The following is a 25446-nucleotide window of genomic DNA, read 5'->3' as shown; positions in this document are numbered from 1 at the left end:
CGGGTAGCTTCCGAAAATAATTTAGACAAATGGTGACTGAGTTTATCAGGTAGTGTATAGGTGATGTTGTGCCCACTGTGACTATTAAAACCTACCCTAACCAGAAACCGTGGATAGATGGCAGCATTCACGCCAATCTGAAAGTGCGAACCACCGCATTCAACCATGGCAAGGTGACTGGGAATATGGCAGAATACAAAACAGTGTAGCTACTCACTCCGCAAGGTAATTAAACTATCATAACATCAGTATAGAGACAAAGTGGAGTCGCAATTCAACGGCTCAGACACGAGACCTATGTGGCAGGGTCTACAGACAATCATGGACTACAAAAGGAAAACCAGCCACATCGCCGACACCGACGTCTCGCTTCCAGACAAGCTAAACACCTTCTTTGCCCGCTTTGAGGATAACACAGTGCCACTAACGAGGCCCACTACCAAGGACTGTGGCCTCTCCTTCTCTGTGGCCGACGTGATTAAGACATTTTAAGCATGTTAACCCCCTCAAGGCTGCCGGCCCAGACGGCCCTAGCTGCGTCCTCAGAGCATGCGCAGACCAGCTGGCTGGTGTGTTTAAGGACATATTCAATCTCTCCCTTTCCTAGTCTGCTGTTCCCACATGCTTCAAGATGGCCACCATTGTTCCTGTACCCAAGAAAGCAAAGGTAACTGAACTAAATGACTATCGCCCTGTAGCACTCACCTCTGTCATCATGAAGTGCTTTGAGAGACTAGTCAAGGATCATATCACCTCTACCTTACCTGTCACCCTAGACCCACCTCAATTTGCTTACTGCCCCAACAGATCCACAGACGATGCAATCGCCATCACACTGCACACTGCCCTATCCCATCTGGACAAGAGGAATACCTATGTAAGAATACTGTTCATTGACTATAGCTCAGCATTCAACACCATAGTACCCTCCAAGCTCATCATCAAGCTCGAGGCCCTGGGTCTGAACCCCGCCCTGTCTTCCTGACAGGCCGCCCCCAGGTGGTGAAGGTAGGAAATAACATATCCACTTCGCTGATCCTCAACGCTGGAGCCCCACAAGGGTGCATGCTCAGCCCCCTCCTGTACTCCCTGTTCACCTATGACTGCGTGGCCAAGCACGCCTCCAACTCAATCATCAAGTTTGCAGATGACACAACAGTAGTAGGCTTGATTACCAACAATGACGAGACCGCCTACAGGGAGGAGGTGAGGGCTCTGGGAGTGTGGTGCCAGGAAAATAACCTCTCACTCAACATCAACAAAACAAAGGAGATGATCGTGGACTTCAGGAAACAGCAGAGGGTGCACCCCCCTATCCACATCGACGGGACAGCAGTGGAGAAGGTGGAAAGCCTCAAGTTCCTTGGCATACACATCACCAACAAACTGAAATGGTCCACCCACGCAGACAGTGTGGGAAAGAAGGCACAACAGAGCCTCTTCAACCTCAGGAGGCTGAAGAAATTCGGTTTGGCACCTAAAACCCTCACAAACTTTTACAGATGCACAATTGAGAGCATTCTGTCGGGCTGTATCACCACCTGGTACGGCAACTGCACCGCCCACAACCGCAGGGCTCTCCAGAGGGTGGTGCGGTCTGCCGAACGCATTATCGGGGGCAAACTACCCGCCCTCCAAGACACATACAGCACCCGATGTCACAGGAAGGACAAAAAGATCATCAAGGACATCAACCACCCGAGCCACTGCCTGTTCACCCTGCTATCATCCAGAAGGTGAGGTCAGTACAGGTGCATCAAAGCTGGGACCGAGAGAATGAAAAACAGCTTCTATCTCAAGGCCATCAGACTGTTAAATAGCCATCACTAGCACATTAGAGGCTGCTGCTGCCTATTGAAATCACTGGCCACTTTAAGAAATGGAACACTAGTCACTTTAATAATGTTTACAGTCACTTTAATAATGTTTACATATCTTGCACTACTCATCTCATATGTACAGTGAGGGAAAAAAGTATTTGATCCCCTGCTGATTTTGTACGTTTGCCCACTGACAAAGAAATCATCAGTCTATAATTTTAATGGTAGGTTTATTTGAACAGTGAGAGACAGAATAACAACAACAAAAAATCCAGAAAAACACATGTCAAAAATGTTATAAATTGATTTGAATTTTTATGAGGGAAATAAGTATTTGACCCCTCTGCAAAACATGACTTAGTACTTGGTGGCAAAACCCTTGTTGGCAATCACAGAGGTCAGACGTTTCTTGTAGTTGGCCACCAGGTTTGCACACATCTTTGTACATGGCCCCATCCATCATCCCTTTGATGCGGTGAAGTTGTCCTGTCCCCTTAGCAGAAAAACACCCCAAAAGCATAATGTTTCCACCTCCATGTTTGACGGTGGGGATGGTGTTCTTGGGGTCATATGCAGCATTCCTCCTCCTCCTCCAAACACGGCGAGTTGAGTTGATGCCAAAGAGCTCAGTTTTGGTCTCATCTGACCACAACACTTTCAGGATTTCAGTCCTTCACGGCGTAGTGTGTTACCAATTGTTTTCTTGGTGACTATGGTCCCAGCTGCCTTGAGATCATTGACAAGATCCTCCCGTGTAGTTCTGGGCTGATTCCTTATCGTTCTTATGATCATTGCAACTCCACGAGGTGAGATCTTGCATGGAGCCCCAGGCCAAGGGAGATTGACAGTTATTTTGTGTTTCTTCCATTTGGGAATAATCGCACAAACTGTTGTCACCTTCTCACCAACCTGCTTGGCGATGGTCTTGTAGCCCATTCCAGCCTTGTGTAGGTCTACAATCTTGTCCCTGACATCCTTGGAGAGCTCTTTGGTCTTGGCCATGGTGGAGAGTTTGGAATCTGATTGATTGATTGCTTCTGTGGACAGGTGTCTTTTATACAGGTAACAAACTGAGATTAGGAGCACTCCCTTTAAGAGTGTGCTCCTAATCTCAGCTCGTTACCTGTATAAAAGACACCTGGGAGCCAGAAATCTTTCTGATTGAGAGGGGGTAAAATACTTATTTCCCTCATTAAAATGCAAATCAATTTATAACATTTTTGACATGCGTTTTTCTGGATTTTTTTGTTGCTATTCTGTCTCTGTGTTCAAATAAACCTACCATTAAAATTATAGACTTATCATTTCTTTGTCATTGGGCAAATGTACAAAATAAGCAGGGGATCAAATACTTTTTTCCCTCACTGTATATACTGCATTCTATTCTATACTATTCTACTGTATCTTTGTCCATGCCGCTCTGTCATTGCTTGTCTATATATGTATATTTTCTTAAATTCCATTCCTTACTAGTTTTGTGTGTATTAGGTATATGTTGTGAAATTGTTAGATATTACTTGTTAGATATTACTGCACTTTCGGAGCTAGGAGCTAGAAGCACAAGCATTTCGCTACACTCGCTATAACATCTGCTAAACACATGTATGTGACAAATAACATTTGATTTGATCTGATTGATTGCCCAGGCCACATCTGCAGTCCTCATGCCTCCTTGCAGCATGCTAAGGCACGTTCACGCAGATGAGCAGGGACCCTGGGCATGTTTCTTTTAGTGTTTTTCAGAGTCAGTAGAAAGGTCTCTTTAGTGTCCTAATTTTTCATAACTGTGACCTTAATTGCCTACCATTTGTAAGCTGTTAGTGTCTTAACGACCGTTCCACAGGTGCATGTTCATTAATTGTTTATGCTTAATTGAACAAGCATGGGAAACAGTGTTTAAACCCTTTACAATGAAGATCTGTGAAGTTATTTAGATTTTTACGAATTATCTTTGAAAGACAGGGTCCTGAAAAAGGGACATTTCTTTTTTTGCTGAGTTTATTAATATTAACATCCCATATCAGCGGTATTCAAAGAGCCTCTGAACAAGCTGATTGGCACGTGTGTTTTTCTGTTGCTCATTAGGAAAAACGAGATTTTGGTTTTAGAGGTGTGTGTCCTGACCGATTCCGCATTTGGTTAATGATTGTCCCCTATGAAACACTGTAGATGCAGAAGGCTATTTCACTTCCTCAAAATCCCCAGAATGAATCTAACTAAGATAACTAAAAAAATATTTAATTCATTTTTACGTTTTTTGCCGAGGGTGTTTTAGTTGCACAATTTTACATCTAACTAAGGTGTTTGGTGCAGTATTTCTCAAGTAAAAAAATGAACGAGGTGTTGTCTTATGTAAACAAAGTCGGAGCTGCTGGGCAGGTCTGTCTCAATGTCTAGCTATGCTATTGGATAGAGCGCAGCCACTGCAGCTGTTCACCCCATGTTAGTGGGCAAATGGCCATTGTCAAATCAAAACCCAACCGTTGTGATGCACGGATGTTCCAAACTCCGTTTTAGAAGAGACTGACTTTATGTCCAAAATCATCCTATTTACACTTTGTAGTGCATTTTGACACTAGAATAACGGTTTCAAATCAAATCAAATCAAATTGTATTTGGCACATGCGCCGAATACAACAGGTGTAGACATTACCGTGAAATGCTTACTTACAGCCCTTAACCAACAATGCATTTATTTTTTAATAAAAACGTAAAATAAAACAACAACAACAAAAAAGTGTTGAGAAAAAAAGAGCAGAAGTAAAATAAAATAACAGTAGGGAGGCTATATACAGGGGGATACCGGTGCAGAGTCAATGTGCTGGGGCACTGGCTAGTTGAGGTAGTTGAGGTAATATGTACATGTGGGTAGAGTTAAAGTGACTATGCATAAATAATTAACAGAGTAGCAACAGCGTAAAAAAAGATGGGGTGGGGGTGGGGGGGCAGTGCAAATAGTCCGGGTAGCCATGATTAGCTGTTCAGGAGTCTTATGGCTTGGGGGTAGAAGCTGTTGAGAAGCCTTTTGGACCTAGACTTGGCGCTCCGGTACCGCTTGCCGTGCGGTAGCAGAGAGAACAGTCTATGACTAGGGTGGCTGGAGTCTTTGACAATTTTGAGGGCCTTCCTCTGACACCGCCTGGTATAGAGGTCCTGGATGGCAGGAAGCTTGGCCCCAGTGATGTACTGGACCGTATGCACTACCCTCTGTAGTGCCTTGCGGTCGGAGGCCGAGCAGTTGCCATACCAGGCGGTGATGCAACGAGTCAGGATGCTCTCGATGATGCAGCTGTATAACTTTTTGAGGATCTGAGGACCCATGCCAAATCTTTTCAGTCTCCTGAGGGGGAATAGGCTTTGTCGTGCCCTCTTCACGACTGTGTTGGTGTGTTTGGACCATGATAGTTCGTTGGTGATGTGGACACCAACGAACTTGAAGCTCTCAACCTGTTCCACTACAGCCCCGTCGATGAGAATGGGGGCGTGCTCAGTCCTCTTTTTTTCCCTGCAGTCCACAATCATCTCCTTTGTCTTGGTCACGTTGAGGGAGAGGTTGTTATCCTGGCACCACATGGCCAGGTCTCTGACCTCCCTATAGGCTGTCTCATCGTTGTCGGTGATCAGGCCTACCACTGTTGTGTCGTCGGCAAACTTAATGATGGTGTTGGAGTCGTGCCTGGCCATGCAGTCATGGGTGAACAGGGAGTACAGGAGGGAACTGAGCACGCACCCTTGAGGGGCCCCCGTGTTGAGGATCAGCGTGGCAGATGTGTTGTTACCTACCCTTACCACCTGGGGGCGGCCTGTCAGGAAGTCTAGGATCCAGTTGCAGAGGGAGGTGTTTAGTCCCAGGATCCTTAGCTTAGTGATGAGCTTTGAGGGCACTAAGTCCCCTGTAGCTCAGTTGGTAGAGCATGGCGCTTGCAACACCAGGGTTATGGGTTCGTTTCCCACGGGGGGCCAGTATGAAAATGTATGCACTCACTAACTGTAAGTCGCTCTGGATAAGAGCGTCTGCTAAATGACTAAAAATGTAAAAATGTGTTGAACGCTGAGCTGTAGTCAATGAATAGCATTCTCACGTAGGTGTTCCTCTTGTCCAGGTGGGAAAGGGCAGTGTGGAGTGCAATAGAGATTGCATCATCTGTGGATCTGTTGGGGCGGTATGCAAATTGGAGTGGGTCTAGGGTTTCTGGGATAATGGTGTTGATGTGAGCCATGACCAGCCTTTCAAAGCAGTTCATGGCTACAGACGTCAGTGCTACGGGTCGGTAGTCATTTAGGCAGGTTATCTTAGTGTCCTTGGGCACGGGGACTATGGTGGTCTGCTTGAAACATGTTGGTATTACAGACTCAGTCAGGGACATGTTGAAAATGTCAGTGAAGACACTTGCCAGTTGGTCAGCACATGCTTGGAGTACACGTCCTGGTAATCCGTCTGGCCCTGCGGCCTTTTGAATGTCGACCTGCTTAAAAGTCTTACTCACATCGGCTAAGGAGAGCGTGATCACATAGTCATCCGGAACAGCTGGTGCTCTCATGCATGCTTCAGTGTTGCTTGCCTCGAAGCGAGCATAGAAGTGGTTTAGCTCGTCTGGTAGGCTTGTGTCACTGGGCAGCTCGCGGCTGTGCTTCCCTTTGTAGTCTGTAATAGTTTTCAAGCCCTGCCACATCCGACGAGCGTCAGAGCCGGTGTAGTACGATTCAATCTTAGTCCTGTATTGACTCTTTGCCTGTATGATGGCTCGTCGGAGGGCATAGCGGGATTTCTTATAAGCGTCCGGGTTAGAGTCCCGCTCCTTGAAAGCGGCAGTTTCTGACTCGTATCGATGCCACATAGGCCATTTTCAAAGAGATTCATTGCTTTTTAAAGGAGGTCGCTCTTTAACTCCTACCCTACGAGGTCCAGAGCCTGCTGGTTTTCTGTTCTACCTGATAATTAATTGCACACACTTGGTGTTCCAGGTCTAAATTAGTCCCCGATTAGAGGGTAACAACGAAAAAGCACAGTGGAATTGGCTTCGAGGTCCAGAGTTGAGTTTGAGTGCCCTATATTATGTTCTGTATAATGACAGTCACCTCCAAAATTATTAGCACCCTTGATGAAGATGAGCAAAAAAGACTATACAATTAATAATTCAAATGTTGAGCTACAGTGCCTTCAGAAAGTATTCACACTCCTTGACTTTTTACACATTTTATTGTGTTACTAAGTGGGATTAAAATTGATGTAATTATTTTTGTCAACGATCTACACAAAATACTCTGTCAAAGTGGAATAAAAATTCTAACTTTTTTTTTATTAATGGTAAATAAACAATAATATATCTTGATTAGATAGGTATTCAACCCCCTGATTCAATACATGGTAGAATCACCTTTGGCAGTGATTACAGCTGTGAATCTTTCTGGGTAAGTATTTTTACATTTTACATTTTAGTCATTTAGCAGACGCTCTTATCCAGAGCGACTTACAATTAGTGAGTGCATACATTTTTCATACTGGCCCCCTGTGGTCTCTAAGAACTTTGCACACCTCGATTGTACAATATTTGCCCATTATTCTTTTTTAAATTCTTCAAGCTCTGTCAAGTAGGTTGTTGATCATTGCTAGATAGCCATTGTCAAGTCTTGCCATAGATTTTCAAGCTGATTTAAGTCAAAACTGTAACTTGGCCACTCAGGAACATTTCATGTCGTCTTGGTAAGCAACTCCAGTGTATAGTTGGCCTTGTGTTTTAGGTAATTGTCCTGCTGAAAGGTGAATTTGTCTCCCAGTGTCTGTTGGAAAGCAGACTTAACCAAGTTTTCCTCTAGGATTTTGCCTGTGCTTAGCTCTATTCTGTTTCTCTTTATCCTAAAAAACTCCCTAGTCCTTGCTGATGACAAGCATACCCATAACATGATACTGCCACCACCATGCTTGAAAATATGAAGAGTGGTACTCAGTGATGTGTTGTGTTGTATTTGCCCCAAACATAATGCTTTGTATTCGGGACAAAAAGTTACTTTCTTTGCCATATTTTGCAATATTACTTTAGTGCCTTAATGCAAACAGGATACATGTTTTTGAATATTTTTTATTCTGTACAGGCTTCCTTCTTTTCACTCTGTCATTTATGTTAGTTCATGATGCCGTGGACCTTAACAAGGGCCCCAGGACCAATGGAAGCAAATTAGCCCCATAACATCAAAGATCCACCACCATATTTTACAGTAGGTATGAGGTCGTTTTCTGCATATGCTCTATTTTCAAGTCATCTCACCATAGCACCGCCTGGAGTTTGCCAAACGGTATTGGCACTTGGATTGTAACTGGTGCTATGAGGGGGAACGAGCATCGTAAGACTATATGGGCTATATGCATTTCTCCCTTACCTTGCTCCCCCATCTTTAGTCCACTCAGCAGATAAATGCTCTCTGGTCCGTCTTTTACTGTCTCCTCTTTGACCAGCAGCAGATCAGGCTTCCCATCCTCCATGTCTACTGACTGTAAGAGATACAGAGTGAGAAGATGTTGGATCAAGACATCTGGTATGAACACCCTGCTATGGAGCACCATCTGTTTGTGAAATTAGGGATTGCTATGTGTACTATGCAAACATGTTAGTTGATTTGATACAATGCAAACGTGTTAGTTGATTTGATTACTAGACACTCTTTTTAATGGTTTGATAATTCAAAGGCATGGTCCCACACTTAAGACAAAATTAATCAAGACCTGGGCCCATATCCATGAAGAGTCTCAGATTAGGAGTGCTGATCTAAGAAACTAAGGAATTAACATGGTCCACACACACCCACACAGTTGTGAAGAGGGCACGACAGCTCCTCTTCCCCCTCAGGAGGTTTACAATATTTTCAGGAGGCCCTCAGATCCTCAAAAAGGTCTACAGCTGCGCCATTGAGAGCATTTTGACTGGCTGCATCACCACTTGGTACAGGAACTGCAAGGGAGCCAACCGCAAAGCGCTACAGAGCGTGATGAGTACGGCCCAATACATCACTGGGGCCGAGCTCGCTGCCATCCAGGACCTCAATACCAGGCGGTGTCACAGAAAGGCCCAGAAACTTTTCAAAGACTCCAGCCCACAAGCCATAGACAGTTCTCTCTGTTATCGCACGGCAAGCGGTACCAGTGCACCAAGTCTGCAACCAACAGTACTAGGGATGGACGATATGGCCTAAAAATCATAGCTCTATTTTTTCCAAACCGATACATGATATACACTACCGTTCAAAAGTTTGGGGTCACTTAGACATTTCCTTGTTTTTGAAAGAAAAGCAATTTTTTTGTCCATTAAAATAACATGAAATTGATCAGAAATACAGTGTAGACATTGTTAATGTTGTAAATGGCTATTGTAGCTGGAAACGGCTGATTTTTAATGCAATTTCTACATAGGCCAGTGCTTCTCAATTATTTTCTGTTACGCCCCCTAGGAAGAAATAAACATTTCACGCCCCCCAACTCTCCGCCGCAACTGTAAATAGTATCATTTGTCTATAAAATTGTTATAAGTACACCTCTGCATAACATTGTATCCTTATTAACACTAAAGAAAACAAAAAAACAAAAAAGAAAGAAATATAGATCAACTTACAAAAAAGAATAACTTTATTAACACTGCCCTAAGAGTGGATACTGCCTCTCTACACTCAGCCAGAATTCACTCAGTGTCTGTGATGTGAACCTCAGTCTCAATGTGGAGTCAGACGTCATATCAATGAACTGGTCCTCCTCTACAGAGCTGAAACCAGTTGGAGCTGGTGCATTGAAAGGATCTCTCACCCAGTCATATTGGGAACTGTTTTCAGGGAAGTACTTTTTAAAGAATCCCATCAGTGATGAAATATGCTCTTTAATATATGGAATCACTGAGGTGGCATCATAGTCAGTAGTGTCAACAAATTCATGCAGGTTCTCGAATGAATCAGTATTTCCTTCATCAAGTCGCCTGCCCCACATTGCAAGCTTTCGAGTGAAAGAGCTGATCTTGTCTGTGACCTGAGGGAGGTGTTTATCTTTCCCTTGAAGCTGTAGATGTAGTTAATTTAGCTTTCCAAATATGTCACTCAGGTAGGCCAGTTTTGCCAGGAAGTTCTCAGCACTAAAATTTACATACTTGTGCTCCTGCTCCGAAAACATTCTTATCTGCTCTCTGAGCTCAAAAACTCGGGCCAAGACTTTTCCTCGTGATAGCCACCTTGCTTCACTGTGAAACGGCACAGCTTGATGTTCAGCTACCATCTCCTCACAGATAGCAGAGAAGACTCTTGTTTTTAGTGGTCTGGTCTTTATAAAATTGACTACACCTACAATGTCAGTCATAACCTCACTTAATTCAGAGGAAAGGTGCCTTGATGCCAGTGCTTCTCTGTGTATAACACAGTGTGTCCACTCAGCATTAGGTGAGGCCTTCTTGATGAGTGCCCAAAGTCCTTTTCTCATCCCTGCCATAGTGTGTGCACCATCACTGCAAACACCAATGCAGTTCTCCCACTTTAGCCCATTCTCAGTCAGGAAGCAGTCCAGCATTTTGAATAGCTCTTCAGCTGTGGCTATTTCTCTGACATATTTACAAAAAAGTAGATCCTCACACAGGGAGTTTGTCATGTCAAAACGTACATAAGCGATAAACAAACAGTCTTTGTTGCTGTCAGTTGCTTCATCGAACTGTAAGGCAAAACGTTTGTCTTTGAGTTTATCTACCAGCTGTTCTTTAAGATCGTTAGCAATGTCATTTATACGTCTGGCGACAGTGTCATTGGACAGAGGGATAGTTTTTATTTTTGCAGCACTTGCGTCATCCAGCATGACAGAGACCATGTCTAATGCTGCAGGCAGTATCAGCTCCTCTGCTATGGAGTGTTTTTTTTTGCACTGAGCAATTTGGTACGCCACCTTATATGATGCTAACAGTGCTCGCTGGTTTACTGAAGTAGCATTCACAAAGCGGGACGATTGTTGGCAATATTCGGCACGTTTTCGCTGAAAAAACTCAAGTGGCTTATCAGTGTGATTGGGGTGTAATGTCTTTAAGTGACGCCTTAATTTATTTGGCTTCATGCTGTCCGCTGCCAACATTTTTAGACACAGTAAACATACCGGTCTTTCCCCGTCTCCCACCGTAGCCTTTCTTTTCATCCCTGTTAAATATTTTTCCATGGTGTCTCTTAAGGGTTTGTTATCTGCACTTCATATCTCCTGCTCTGTGCTGTGTGCTCTTGTTCGGTGCAAAAAAAACCTACTCCCTGCGGCAAAAAAAAGCATGTTCCCCGGGGTCACACGCGCCCCCCCTGGCATCGCTCCGAGCCCCCCAGGGGGGCGCGCCCAACTATTTGAGAAGGACTGATAGGCGTACAGAGGCCCATTATCAGCAACCATCAGTCATGTGTTCCAATGGCACGTTGTGTTTCTAATCCAAGTTTATCATTTTAAAAGGCTAATTGATCATTAGAAAACCCTTTTGCAATTATGTTAGCACAGCTGAAAACTGTTGTGCTGATTAAATAAGCAATAAAACTGGCCTTTTTGAGACTAGTTGAGTATCTGGAGCATCAGCAATTGTGGGTTCGATTACAGGATCAAAATGGCCAGAAACAAATAACTTTCTTCTGAAACTCGTCAGTCTATTCTTGTTCTGACAAATGAAGGCTATTTCATGTGAGAAATTGCCAAGAAACTGAAGATCTCGTACAACGCTGTGTACTACTCCCTTCACAGAACAGCGCAAACTGGCTCTAATCAGAATAGAAAGAGGAGTGGGAGGCCCCGTTGCACAACTTTGCAAGAGGACAAATACATTAGAGTGTCTAGTTTGAGAAACAGACGCCTCACAGGTCCTCAACTGGCAGCTTCATTAAATTGTACCTGCAAAACACCAGTCTCAACCTCAACAGTGAAGAGGCGACTCCGGGATGCTGACCTAGGCAGAGTTGCAAAGAAAAAGTCCAGTGTCTGTGTTCTTTTGCCCATCTTAATCTTTTCTTTTTATTGGCCAGTCTGAGATATGGCTTTTTTTTTGCAACTCTGCCTAGGTCAGCATCCAGGAGTCGCCTCTTCACTGTTAACGTTGAGACTGGCGACGAACTCAATGTTCATTGATACTCTCGTTTTAGTAGTGTCTGCTTTGCGAGCAGTTAGAGTAGTTGAGACATAAAAAGGGTATCGTTTGAAAAGTTAACTTCTCCTCTATTACAGTAAGATAATGTCTCAATGTGTTTTGGTGTACATATGACCGATTCTGGTGTACCAACCCTCAAATGCAAATTGCGAGTTGAAACCGCTTGTCGGAGAGGAAGACGTGATCTCTCAACTTTGTTAACGTGAGCGGCAAGGGAGGGGCTTGGTGTGTGTGTGTAAACCATAGAGGAAGAGGCGACGAGACCAAACATACAACATGAGAACAAGCATACATAAACGCGCATAAAAACGAAAAATAACAAAATCTCGATTCTTGCGATACAGGCATTTGGAATATCGCGCAAAAACGTAACTTCGAATTAATGGAATTAAGTCAATATATCGCTCAGCCCTAAACAGGACCCTGAAAAGCTTCTACTCCCGAGTGGCGCAGTGGTCTAAGGCACTGCATCGCAGTGCTAGCTGTGCCACTAGAGATCCTGGTTCGAGTCCAGGCTCTGTCGCAGCTGGCCGCGACCTTGAGACCCATGGGCGGCGCACAATTGGTCCAGCGTCATCCAAGGTAGGGGAGGGTTTGGCCGGCAGGGATGTGGGTTCGTTTCCCACGGGGGGCCAGCATGAAAAAAAAAACATGAAAAAAAATAAAAATAAACATGTATGCATTCACTAACTGTAGTCGCTCTGGATAAGAGCGTCTGCTAAATGACTAAAATGTAAGCCACAAGACTGCTAAATAGCTATTCAAATGGCTACCTGCTACTGTTTATTATTTATCCTGTTGCCTAGTCACTTTAACCCTACCTAAATGTACATAGGCACATCGGCTCGGTACTGGTACTCCCTGTATAACATTTAACATTTAAGTCATTTAGCAGACGCTCTTATCCAGAGCGACTTACAGGAGCAATTAGGGTTAAGTGCCTTGCTCAAGGGCACATTTACGTCATTTAGCAGACGCTCTAGTCCAGAGCGACTCACAAATTGATGCATTCACCCTATAGCCAGTGGGATAACCACTTTACAATTTTTTTTTGGGGGGGGAGAAGGATTACTTTATCCTATCCCAGGTATTCCTTAAAGAGGTGGGGTTTCAAATGTCTCCGGAAGGTGGTGAGCGACTCCGCTGTGTGTGTGTGTGTGTGGGGGGGGTATATAGCTATGTTATTTTTACTCATTGTTATTCACTGTGTAATTATACCTCGTGTCACTATTTCAGTTTTTTATTATATGTTTTATCTTGAACTCTACATTGTTGAAAAAGGACCCGTAAGTAAGCATGTGACAAATGACATTTGATTTGGTTTTGAGTTCACAGTGGGCACACCTCAGTGAGACTGTGTGTGGTCCTGTGCTGCTCAGCTGGTTCCTCTGTGGGTTCAGGAGGTGTAGTCTGGTTGTTCTCCATGATCATGGTCCCCTCAGGGTTCCCCAGACTCTCCTCACACCCCTCCTTCACCAGCCGCACCTCCTCCTCCTGGAAGAGTGATACAGATTGCACAGACGTACACTCCCTCAGGTACATACACATGCGCACACAGATAAAATACATTTTAAACATGGAGTGTTTACCATTTGTGTTTGTATGTGTAGGTATATTTAGTAGGCCTGGGATGGGCAATTGGCAGAACCCCTTTTGTAAGCCCGCGGATAAATCCCCCCCCCCCCAATTTTTTTTTTTTTAAATAATAAAATAAACAATGAGTGGGGAACTCAGGCGGGTCTCAACTTAATGTTGAGAGTTAGTACAGTAGAATACACGAAGGTTCAATTTCCAAGGTTCAACTTCTCTCCACCCCCATGGCAAAATGTGTAGAAATGCAGAAAACATCCTTTAAAACTGCAACCTTTTCTCTACGCCCCATGGCAAAATGTGTATTTCAGAAGAACAGAATTTCATATTCTGAGTCGGCCTACTGTATGTTACTGATCTGGCTATGCCATGCCAACGACAGCCTAGGCTGTAGGCTAGTTCATTTACAGCAGACAAGATATGCTTATAATTCCCGTGCCATTATTTTAATATATTAAATATATTATATATATTTCATATATATTATTTAACTTTATAGTAAGAAGAATAAGTGAACATAGCTGAATAAAATAAAGGATATTTTTATCTAATGATTGCCAAGCGAGTACGCACATGGAGCGGCTATTTATTCTGTGTTGAATGTAAAAAGTGATTATTTGAAACAGGTCCTATACACTCATTTATAGGTATTTGGCTACTTTAGTTGTGGTACAAACCTTAGAATGTCTTACAAATCAAAAGATATGGGCTGCATGATGCGACTATTGTCTGATGATTTGAAAGTCGCAAAAAAGGCATGCGCTCTGTTTCTTGCCTAGGCCGTGTACACTGTTCATTAGTCTCTTATTCTGTGCATTCAAATTGCCATCGATAAAATGCAATTGTGTTCGTTGTCCGTAGCTTATGTCTGTCCATACCACAACCCCACCGCCACCATGGGGCGCTCTGTTCATGACGCCATACACACCGTCTGCCATCTGCCTAGTACAGTTGAAACCGCGATTCATCCATGAAGAGCACACTTCTCCAGCGTGCCAATGGTCATCGATCAAGTCAAGACCCTGGTGAGGACTACGAGCACGCACATGAGCTTCCCTGAGACGGTTTCTGACAGTTTGTGCAGAATGTCTTCGGTTGTGCAAACCCACAGTTTCATCAGCTGTCCAGGTGGCTGGTCTTAGAAGATCCCACAGCTGAAGAAGCCGGATGTGGAGGTCCTGGGATTTGGACGTATTGCCAAATTCTTTAAAATTAGTTTAGAGGTGGCTTATGGTAGAGAAATGAACATTGGTATGTTCTGTGGCAACAGCTCTGGTGGACATTCCTGTGCAGTCACCATGCTAATTGCACGCTCCCTCATAACTTGAGACATCTGTGGCATTGTGTTGTGTGACAAAACTGCACATTTTAGAGTGGCCTTTTATTGTCCCCAGCACAAGGTGCATCTGTGTAATGATATTGCTGTTTAATCAGCTTCTTGATACGCCACACCTGTCAGGTGGATGGATTATCTTGCAAAGGATAAAAGCTCACTAACAGGGATGTAAACAAATTTGTGCACAGAATGAGAGAAATAAGCTTTTTGTGCATATGGAACATTTCTGGGATCTTTTATTTCTGCTCATAAAACATGGGACCAACACTTTACATGTTGCGTTTATATTTCTGTTCAGTTTATCAATCTGAATGATAGTATAGCCTTAATATGCTTGTACTGGACAGTGTTAATGAAATACGAACGCTATAATAGGTGTGTTGGAAAAATGACCAGCTCCCGACACGCATCATTCATTCATTATGAATATGATTTATTTGATTTCATTCTTCATTAATGTAATCACAATGTTCAGTTGAAATGACAGATGCACTCACCAACAGTAGGGACATCTTATTGATAAAATATGGAGTTGGGCTAATTCACCATCAGAAACTCAAAGGGACCGATTCAGACTTAGGAAATGTACGGCTTTCCTATGCACTTCTGAAGCCTCAATCAGACCGATAGCTCATTACATCAATGCTGCGTAATACATTCTGCAGTCAAACATTTTTCAATATGTAATCCAACATGTTTAGTGGATATGTGTGCGTCAAAAGTTCAACATTCACCTTTTCCTACTATTTCTGTGAAGTCTAGCATTCAATTTGATGCATACATTGGGGTGCACCACCCAGAACGCACTGCAACTGCCTCTGCAAGGCAAACGCAGCATTCCATTGGAAATGAATGTATTTCTGATGTGCCAAAACGCAATGATGCTGTCGGTGTCAGTATTTGGTATTCAGAGTTACCTTATTCAGTCGCGTAACGCGCTCTGCAGGTGCGGTTACTTTGCACGCTCTGAATACATTTCATTCAACCGCTGAAAACCCTCCCACTTGCTGACCAACAGCTTTTCTCGTGGAGTTTCCATTCAATAGGGTTTTCAGTACATTTATCTTAAGCCATCTCTTTAAATACGGTGTACTTTTTAGTTAGAACTTTGTCAACAGACTCACTAGAATATATCGAGAGAACGAGTTCAGAATATCAGGGTTCAATGAAAGAAAGCAATCTAAATATATGCATATTCGCCTCCGTTTCAGCACCAATTGGTAGATTTAAAAAATACTCAGATCTTGTAGATTATTTAGGGTAAGGAAAGTATTTATGAATCACAAAAAACAGGTTTGGAGAGCCTTTACACAGAAAATATTGATGAATAAAAAAGAGTGGTTTGATTCATCCTGAAAGTTGCCATATTCAAGTTCAATCGATGAGATATTGGAAGGTGAGAAAATTGTACAATAGGGTTTCAACAATATTCCTATAAGTACGTTATTCCTCACTAATCATGGAACTGTAGCCTAATGACAACAGTCCAGTAATCATGAACCGTGCTCCAGGATTAAACTGCTAAGTGTGGTCTCAGTTCCATAATGATTCAAATAGGCTACATGTCCCACATTATTGCACCACGTTAGCCTAATATGATCCACTATTGATAGCCACTCTCTGGAACAACTACATGGAGGTGACAGAGGAAAGAAAGGTAAATGGAATGGTGTGAAATGTAGCCTACAAATTGAAGGAAACGAACACTGAAGTGACAGTTATAAATGAATGTGGGTATTACTGCCAGTGGTTCCCGATAATGGATAATATTTAACATGATACAAACTGTAAAAATAAAAAAGTAAATGGAGAAAAGCCTGGGCATATAATTAAAACATTCTATAGCGCATAAATCAGGTAAATTGGTAGGTTCGGCGTTACAGAAGCCTATAGCTTGGGTCTCCAAATTTCATCCCCCGAACTAGGAGGACATAGGCCTACAATTAACATGTTGGATAATGACACAGCTATTTTTTAGGTAGGCTAAGTTTTCATGAACCCTTGGCACTCGTGGAAAAAAATTGATCGGAGAGCCTTACCGCACGAAAGAAAGAAAACAGTGCTTTGATTCATTCGGAACATTGCCACATTCAGTTCTTCAACCCATGGTAATGTTGGAAGATTAGTGTACATAGAATTATAATAGGGAGAATAGTGTACAATAGTAGGCTATACCCTCGTCTATTGCCTGCACCCATCATGGGAACTGTATGATGACACGGCCAAGTATTGCGCCATGCGTCGGGTTCAAACTGTTACGGCTTGGTCTGCACTCCGCTCCATAATGATTTAATTAGCCTACATGTCATTTTTAAAAACATGATCAACTGTTACTAATGATCCTCAGCAACAAACACACGGCCGTGATGGTGTTTACAGAGGAAGCAAACGAAGGTAAACGAAACTATGTAATTAAATGGAATGATTATGTAGGCTATACCAATTGAAGGGAACTAACAGTAAATTGGCAGTTGAATATGTGTAGTTATTAGGCCTACTGAGGGTCAATACTGATAGTGGCTAATATTTAACATGATAGAAATAGGAAACAGAAGGTTGGAGTAGCCTATCATATTAAGACATTAGAGAGTGCCCATCTCTGAAAGTTAAAAGGCTGTACAATTTAAATTCTGCATAATGGCACATTTCATCAACTTTACTCTGGGAACGTTGATATGTAGATATGATTCAGTACCGCCATATGACTGGTTTCACATTTGCCTCCAGCGATTATTAGGTCAAATAGATCTAGATGCTATTCTCATACTTAAGGGAATTACATTCCATTCACACGGGCTTAACTGGGGTTGGAATTCCCCCTATTTTGCATTAGCTAGATTGCTAAAAATAATATGCTGCTAGTTAGCTGTGTAATTGATTAATCTAACAGTTAATGTAGTTAGTTAACAGTTAATCTAATGTCCTAAAAACATTGCAGCATACCCAATGATGTATATAGGCCTATGCAATCACTTCAAATGGCAGATGTGCACATCCTACGCACTACTCCATATAAGCTATATCTCAAAGCCATAGCCTACCAGATACTTTGGTTAAAAAACGGTGCTCCAGTGGTCCATATTGAGAGTTGAGAAATACATGTAATACCTACAGAAAGTTGAGACCCTCCTCTCTCCAACAGTCACAACAGTAGGCCTATTTGCTTTCAAAACGGTCATTTTCCCACAATTGCAATTTGAAATGTTGCAATCACAATGCATTTTACTCTCCTCTCAGAGAGAGAGTGTGGTTTGGAGGATGGATGAGACGTTTCGGATAACAGCAGCGAATCTATTTAAATATAAAAATGTGGAACTTGAAATTGAATGTCATGGTCAATACACCTGCGTTTTCAGAATGCAAGACTTTATAATTTTTTTGCTGCTATTGTGACCTCTGCTGATTATTCAAATTCAATCATGTTATTTTTCGACTGCATTTCCATTGATGTCAAAGTGATTAGAGGGACACTAGAGCGGTGAGCATCAGGCTATTAGCAAATTGACGGCCGTTAGCAAGTTTGGTAGGCTTCTAACGGCAATCAGCGCCATTCATTTACAGAGTGCAGTTTTGAAGTAGCCTAGTTACCGTGAGAGTCACGTGGAAGTAAACTGCGGTCATGACTCGTGACCGCTAGTCTGGGGGTAATACTGGGCCCTCTCTCCCATGTGGACCTTCAGGTGCATCTTCAGCTGGTGCTGGTGGGAGAACCTCTTCTCACACTGGGGGCAGCTGTAGGGTTTCTCCCCTGTGTGGACCCTCTGGTGCCTCTTCAGGTTGCAAGTCTGGGCAAAGCGCATGTGACACTGGCTACAGCTGTAGGGTTTCTCCCCTGTGTGGACCCTCTGGTGGATCTTCAGGTTCCAAGCCTGGGAGAAGCGCATGTGACACTGAGTACAGCTGAAGGGTTTCACCCCTACGTGGACCCTCTGGTGGATCTCCACCTTCTGGGGGCAGTTGAAGCCTTTGTTACAAAACATGCAGAAGAACCGTTTCTCTTTACTACCGCCTGATGTTGCTCCCCCTTCCAGAGCCTGGACTCTAGCCCTGTCGTTTGAGTTCAATACCTGATCGAAAAGGATGCGGCCGTGTGAATCGGAAGGTGCCATCGACGTGGACACTGGGTCGCGATCCCTGAGCGTGTGTAAAGGGGAGTGGGTTGCGATATTTGGATTTGGCTCTAAGCTTTCCCTGTAGTCTAAGAAGTCACTAGTGTTGCCCTGCGACTGTCCTTCTCCTAAGTGAGTCTCGTCTGCATTCCATGTCAGAGGAGCGTCACCCTCCACTTTCACAGTAACCTCATCAACGACCAGACCCTTCCCTTTCTTATCTAGGAACCCTTCAGAGTATACACTACTACTGTACTGGTTCCAGTCACCTCTCATTGGATTAGTCTGTGTATCTAAGCTCACAGGCATGTCACCAGGTATCATCTCTGTCTCTGTAGCGTATGAACAGGATGGATCATTGCCAGTCTGTAACGTGTCACCTGAGTCCCGATGGGACAGAACCGTCCTCAGGCTCGGGTTACCGTAAACTAAATACTCTGAGCGGTGAGCAGGAGGACAGCCCAGTCGCCCCAGCCCTGTTAAAGTCTCTGTCTCAGACTTGAGGACGGCGTTCGGTGTTCTACTGACATCCCTGGGCTGCGCTGGGGTGGTGGTGGGGTCCTCCGTGACTACATGGGGCTCTCCAGTCTGGATGTCGCTGCTGTGCTGTGGGTCCTCCTCTCCTTCAGACCTCTCCTGCTTGATCCCAGGACCTGCAGCATCTGCATCTGCAGACTGACACAAGAAGAGAGGTGGTTATTACCGGTACATGAGTTTAATTAGATAAAAATGTCATAGGGAAGTCTCACAAACTCCCCTATGGCCAAGGCCGTGCACAGACCCCCCAAATGCTTCGGTAGTGAAAATAAATCAATAATGAGCATAGGCCTATTTATTTCTGCAACGACACACTCATCATCACAAATTGTAAGCAAGCTAGTTACAGTGACTCCTAAAGACATGATTGGCATCGGGAAAAGAGGTTGGGCTATCAGCTGATCATTGATGTTGATGATTGATGTAAATCTGCTAGTTAGCTAGCTCCAGGTAGAGCCCTATCTGTGCACGTGCTTGCTTATGGCAGATAAATGAGGATGTACATGTAAGCAAGTGAATAGATGAGGGGATAAACTGGCCACATTTGATTTACAACTAACATATTTTCAAATCAACACTATTACACTAACCTCTATCACAATAACGTGTTGGGTTGAGGTTCCACTCCCCTCATCAACAGTGATTGGTTGGTCATCTCTCCATGTATTGTGTCCCACTGGCTTCACAAAGCTCCTGTGGCCTCCAGTGTGATGTCCTTCACCTGAAAGAGTGATTGGGGGAAAAGAGGTGGTTAGGTTAGCTACTGTCAATGCTCAACACTATATAGTGGATGTAATGTAACACTTCTCATAAGTTCTTGATATAGGCCTACTATTTATTAATCTATGTATTATGTTCGATGCATCACATTGTTTTCAATGAGTAAATAATAGGAAATGCAGTAAATCAATAATCTGGTTAGAATATGATATTGTGTCTTTGCGCAAGTTAGCTAAGTAATCAGGGGACTGGGGGAATTATTGCATACTTTCCAAAAACGGACCAAAACCCAATTCTGGGTAACACTTCTGAACACATGTGCAGAAGGGAACGGGGTGACAAGCACCGCAGCATCGACCTTCTGCAAAATGTACCTCTTGCCATTCCTCTGCATCTGTCGACGAGCTTGACACTACTGGGACGACTGGCGAGGACGCGCTCTCGCGTTGTCCTCTCTGCGCGATCCCGTGCTACCTTCAGCTCCAGTAGCTGTAATTTCCTCTGCAATGCCCTGTTTTCTTTCTGGCTTTGAGAAATGTCCGAACGAAACACTGCATAGTCGTCGTCTACGAGTTTACAGATCTCTGCCACGGCTGCATTCGCTAGCACCTCCATAATGGAGGCTATTTGAGTGTGGAAAACCATACAGTTAGCCATAGCTAACTTTAGCAGCTAGCTAGCGTCACCTAGATACTATTTATCACCAAGTCCTGTCTCCAACGCAGATTAAAGACTACATGGGGTAAGTATGTGATGCTGTGCAGTTAAATGAGTCATATTTTGAGTTCCATGGTGTTAATAAACGTCTAAATAACAACAAGAAAAACGCTAACGTGGAAATTGTTATTGGTCATGGTTTACTTCCGTTTACACTGAAGAGAAAGGATGTTATTGGTTTGCGTCATAGCTCAAAGGGTGTGGCTAAATGAAAAGGATATGCGTGTTGTTCTTTGAATTACGGTTCTCGTCTGTGCAGTCGGCTATGAATGCCCTCACTCGCTAGCAGGGACGGCTTGTTCAATAGGGCGATATGGGCGACGCACTGCCAAACGGGAAAAGGAAGGGATTTTTTTTCTAATCAATTATATCACGGCAACAGCAGTTATCAGTGTTCACGTCTGATCTGCCAGCCACTAAATGTCAAATCAGGCTAAAGTCGTGCTTCAAATGGCCCCGCCCGTTTTTTGGGCGATTTCAGTCAGGTTGAAAATCGCCCAGAAGTCTCTCATAGCCTGTCATGTAAAATCTATTTTTTTCACATTTCAAAGCTTTCAATACATTCTCTATGGGTGTCTGTGGGCATGCACTTACGCGCTTTCGTCATACGTGACGTAACGTTGAAACGTAACTAAGACAATGGCGGCTAGCAGCGTCTATGTTGCGACCTGCAGTGTGGCGTTATTTTATGTTTTTAATTTGTAGACTTAGTTTACAAACATTCTGCAAACATTCTGCTTTGGACTGATCTTCGGTTTTGGACTGATCTTGTTGATCGTGTACATACCCGCTACGAACGGACTAAATAATGAAAACGCTGCTGGCAGCGGAATCCCAATACAGCTGGGAGACTTGGCTGGATGACAGAGTCTCGGACAGAGAGGTGGAGCCGGCCGGCTTCACCCTGGTCAGAGCGGACCGCGATCCTGGTAAGAGAGCGACTCTGTACCCCGACATTGAACTGCTTTCTGTGTCATTGAACCTTACTATTGTTGATAAAACAAGTTTACTGGAGAACGGAGACCAAGTAGAGACTTTTGGACAAGGTGGATAATTGTATAATATAAGGCAGTTTATTCAGAGGTAAAGATATCTGGAATCGCGTGCACGGACCCGTTCGTCAAACTCGTAGGGAGTTTATCAGAAGAGCCCCTAAACATTGTGTGCTGACATTTTATACAATAAAATGAAGTAGGTTGAATCTAGTAGTTCTGATCTTCTGATTGGTCCTGATGAGTTGGGCGAGGTCACCTCCAGGCTAGTGTCACTGTTGCATTGGCTCTGAGTCGGGTTCTCTGTCTTCAGATGTTCAGCCTAAGAGAAGAGGATTTGTGTGTGTGTGTGTGTGTGTGTTTGTTATCAGTGTGTGTGTGTGTGTGTGTGTGTGTGTGTGTGTGTGTTGTTATCAGTGATGATGTGTGTGTGTGTGTGTGTGTGTTTTATCAGTGATGATGTGTGTGTGTGTGTGTGTGTGTGTGTGTGTGTGGGTGTGTGTGTGTGTGTCCTCAGGGCAAGAACTCGTGAGTTGGAAGAACTGAGAGACCTATGGCGTGGGTGTTATCCTTAGCCACCTGCTGACAAGGCTGACAAGATAGGACTCTTGTTCATTGTATTGAATACAAAGGCCCAACACAAAATGGGTCATGCACAAGATTTTAGTCAGACCAAGCTATAACATTATATATTTACTACGACAGTACATTCAACCAAAAGCTAATATAACAAAGGCATCAGAGATTATTTATAATCTGTCACAGAAACTGGAATCCATCTCCCCAGATCAGTCAATAAATGCTTCTGGTATTGACTTATATGCTGCCCCTGTCTTCATGTTGTTGCTGGACATATCTTTTTTAAAATGTGTGTAGGTCACCTAAATCATCAGAAAAATTGCCCCTCCTGAGAATTTTTTCAGGAGCCGCCACTGCTCGCTAGTACTAAAATTAAGAAAAAAATATAGGCAGGTGCATCACTACTCCCATTGAAGATCTATTACTGTATGTAGGCTATTTCTCCCTTACCTTGCTCCCCAATCTTTAGTCCACTCAGCAGATCAATGCTCTCTGGTCCATCTTCTATAGTTTCCTCTTTGACCAGCAACAGATCAGGCTTCCCATCCTCCATGTCTACTGACTGTAAGAGATAGAGATTGAGAGGATGTTTGATCAAGAATGATATGAGCACCCTGCTATGGAGCATCTTCTGATTGGGCAATGAGGGATTGCTATGATTACTATGCAAACATGTTAGTTGATTTGATTACTTTACACTCTTTAATGGTTTGATCATTGAAAGGCAGGTATAGACTTAAGACACATTTAATCAAGACCTGGGCCTGTATACACAGAGTATCTCAGAGTAGAAGTGCTGATCGAGGATCAGGTCCCCATCTGTCTGCATAGTCTTATTTATTATTATCTTTTCACTATTAGTCTACACCTGTTGTTTACAAAGCATGTGACAAATTACATTTGATTTGATTTTGAGTTCACAGTGGGCTCACCTCAGTGAGACTGTGTGTGGTCCTGTGATGCTCAGCTGGTTCCTCTGTGGGTTCAAGAGGAGGTGTAGTCTGGTTGTCCTCCATGACCATGGTCCTCTCAGGGTTCCCCAGACCCTCCTCACACCCCTCCTCCTTCACGAGCAGCACATCCTCCTCCTGGAAGAGACAGGTGATACAGATTACACAGACATACACTCCCTCAGGTACGTACATACAGATAATAACCACACTTTAAACATGGAGTTTTCACCCATCCCCACTATGTTTAAGTCCTATACTGTTACAGAATGACTTCATTGTTGTTAAACCCTTCACGGTGGACATAAATATGATGTTATGGGTAAATATGAGTCAGCTATGATAAGTCAAAAGTCATCAGACAAACCTGACTATTTATGTGTACAGTAGGTGTTTGTTAGTGTGTGGATATGTGTCGGTACAGTACCAGTCAAAAGTTTGGACACCTACTCATTCAAGGGTTTTTCTTAATTTTTACTATTTTCTACATTGTAGAATAATAGTGAAGACATCAAAACTATGAAATAACACGTATGGAATCATGTAGTAACCAAAAAAGTGTTACCCTTTGCCTTGATGACAGCTTTGCACACTCTTGGCATTCTCTCAATAGTTTCACCTGGAATGCTTTTCCAACAGTCTTGAAGGAGTTCCCACATATGCTGAGCACTTGTTGGCTGCTTTTCCTTCACTCTGCGGTCCAACTCATCCCAAACCATCTCAATTGGGTTGAGGTCTGGTGATTGTGGAGGCCAGGTCTTCTAATGCAGCACTCCATCACTCTCCTTCTTGGTCAAATAGCCCTTACAAAGCCTGGAGGTGTGTTGGGTCATTGTCCTGTTGAAAAACAAATGATAGTCCCACTAAGCGCGAACCAGATGGGATGGCGTATTGCTGTAGAATACTGTGGTAACCATGCTGGTTAAGTGTGCCTTGAATTCTAAATAAATCACAGACAGTTTCAGCAGCAAAGCACCATCACACCTCCTCCTCCATGCTTCACGGCGGGAACCACACATGCGGAGATCATCCGTTGATCTATTCTGCGTCTCACAAAGACACAGCAGTTGGAACCAAAAATCTCAAATTTGGACTCATCAGACCAAAGGACAGATTTCCACCGGTCTAATGTCCATTGCTCCTGTTTCTTGGCCCAAGCGAGTCTCTTCTTCTTATTGGTGTCCTTTAGTAGTGGTTTCTTTGCAGCAATTCGGCCATGAAGGCCTGATTCACGCAGTCTCCTCTGAACAGTTGATGTTGAGATGTCTGTTACTTGAACTCTGTGAAGCATTTATTTGGGCTGCAATTTCTGAAGCTGGTAACTCTAATGAACTTATCCTCTGCAGCAGTGGTAACTCTGGGTCTTCCATTCCTGTGGCGGTCCTCATGAGAGCCAGTTTCATCATAGCGCTTGATGGTTTTTGCGACTGCACTTGAAGAAACTTTCAAAGTTCTTGACATTTTTCGAATTGACTGACCTTCATGTCTTAAAGTAATGATGGACTGTCATTTCTCTTTGCTTATTTGAGCTGTTCTTGCCATAATATGGACTTGGTCTTTTACCAAATAGGGCTATCTTCTGTATAGCACCCCTACCTTGTCACAACACAACTGATTGGCTCAAACGCATTAAGAAGGAAAGAAATTCCACAAATTGACTTTTAAGAAGGCACACCTGTTAATTGAAATGCATTCCAGGTGACTACCTCATGAAGCTGGTTAAGAGAATGCCAAGAGTGTGCAAAGCTGTCATCAAGGCAAAGGGTGGCTTCTTTGAAGAATCTCAAATATAAAATATATTTGGATTTGTTTAACACTTTTTTATGGTTACTACATGATTCCATATGCATTATTTCATAGTTTTGATGTCTTCACTATTATTCTACAATGTAGAAAATAGTAAAAATAAAGAAAAACCCTGGAATGAAAAGGTGTGTCCAAACTTTTGACTGGTACTGTATATTTAGTA

The 25446-nt window shown here is 43.3% G+C and overlaps 1 protein-coding gene across 1 annotated transcript in view; it reads right to left on the bottom strand.

The window, feature by feature from the left end:
• LOC121562227 (tetraspanin-5) overlaps nt 1-20143 on the bottom strand; it is a 56730-nt gene extending 36587 nt beyond the window's left edge. Inside the window, exons 1-2 of the mRNA XM_045206309.1 lie at nt 20110-20143; nt 18632-19657 (exon numbers count right to left, since the gene is read on the bottom strand). Coding sequence (XP_045062244.1) covers nt 18632-19306 — 675 coding nt within the window. The 5' untranslated portion in view covers nt 19307-19657; nt 20110-20143. The remainder of the gene's footprint in view (nt 1-18631; nt 19658-20109) is intronic.
• Between the last annotated feature and the right edge of the window lie 5303 nt (nt 20144-25446).

The sequence above is a fragment of the Coregonus clupeaformis genome, chromosome 22 (assembly GCF_020615455.1).
Source record: "Coregonus clupeaformis isolate EN_2021a chromosome 22, ASM2061545v1, whole genome shotgun sequence".
Taxonomy (NCBI): Eukaryota; Metazoa; Chordata; class Actinopteri; order Salmoniformes; family Salmonidae; genus Coregonus; species Coregonus clupeaformis.
The sequence above is the reverse complement of the archived record's forward strand: the minus strand, read 5'-3'. Positions and strand labels throughout refer to the sequence as shown.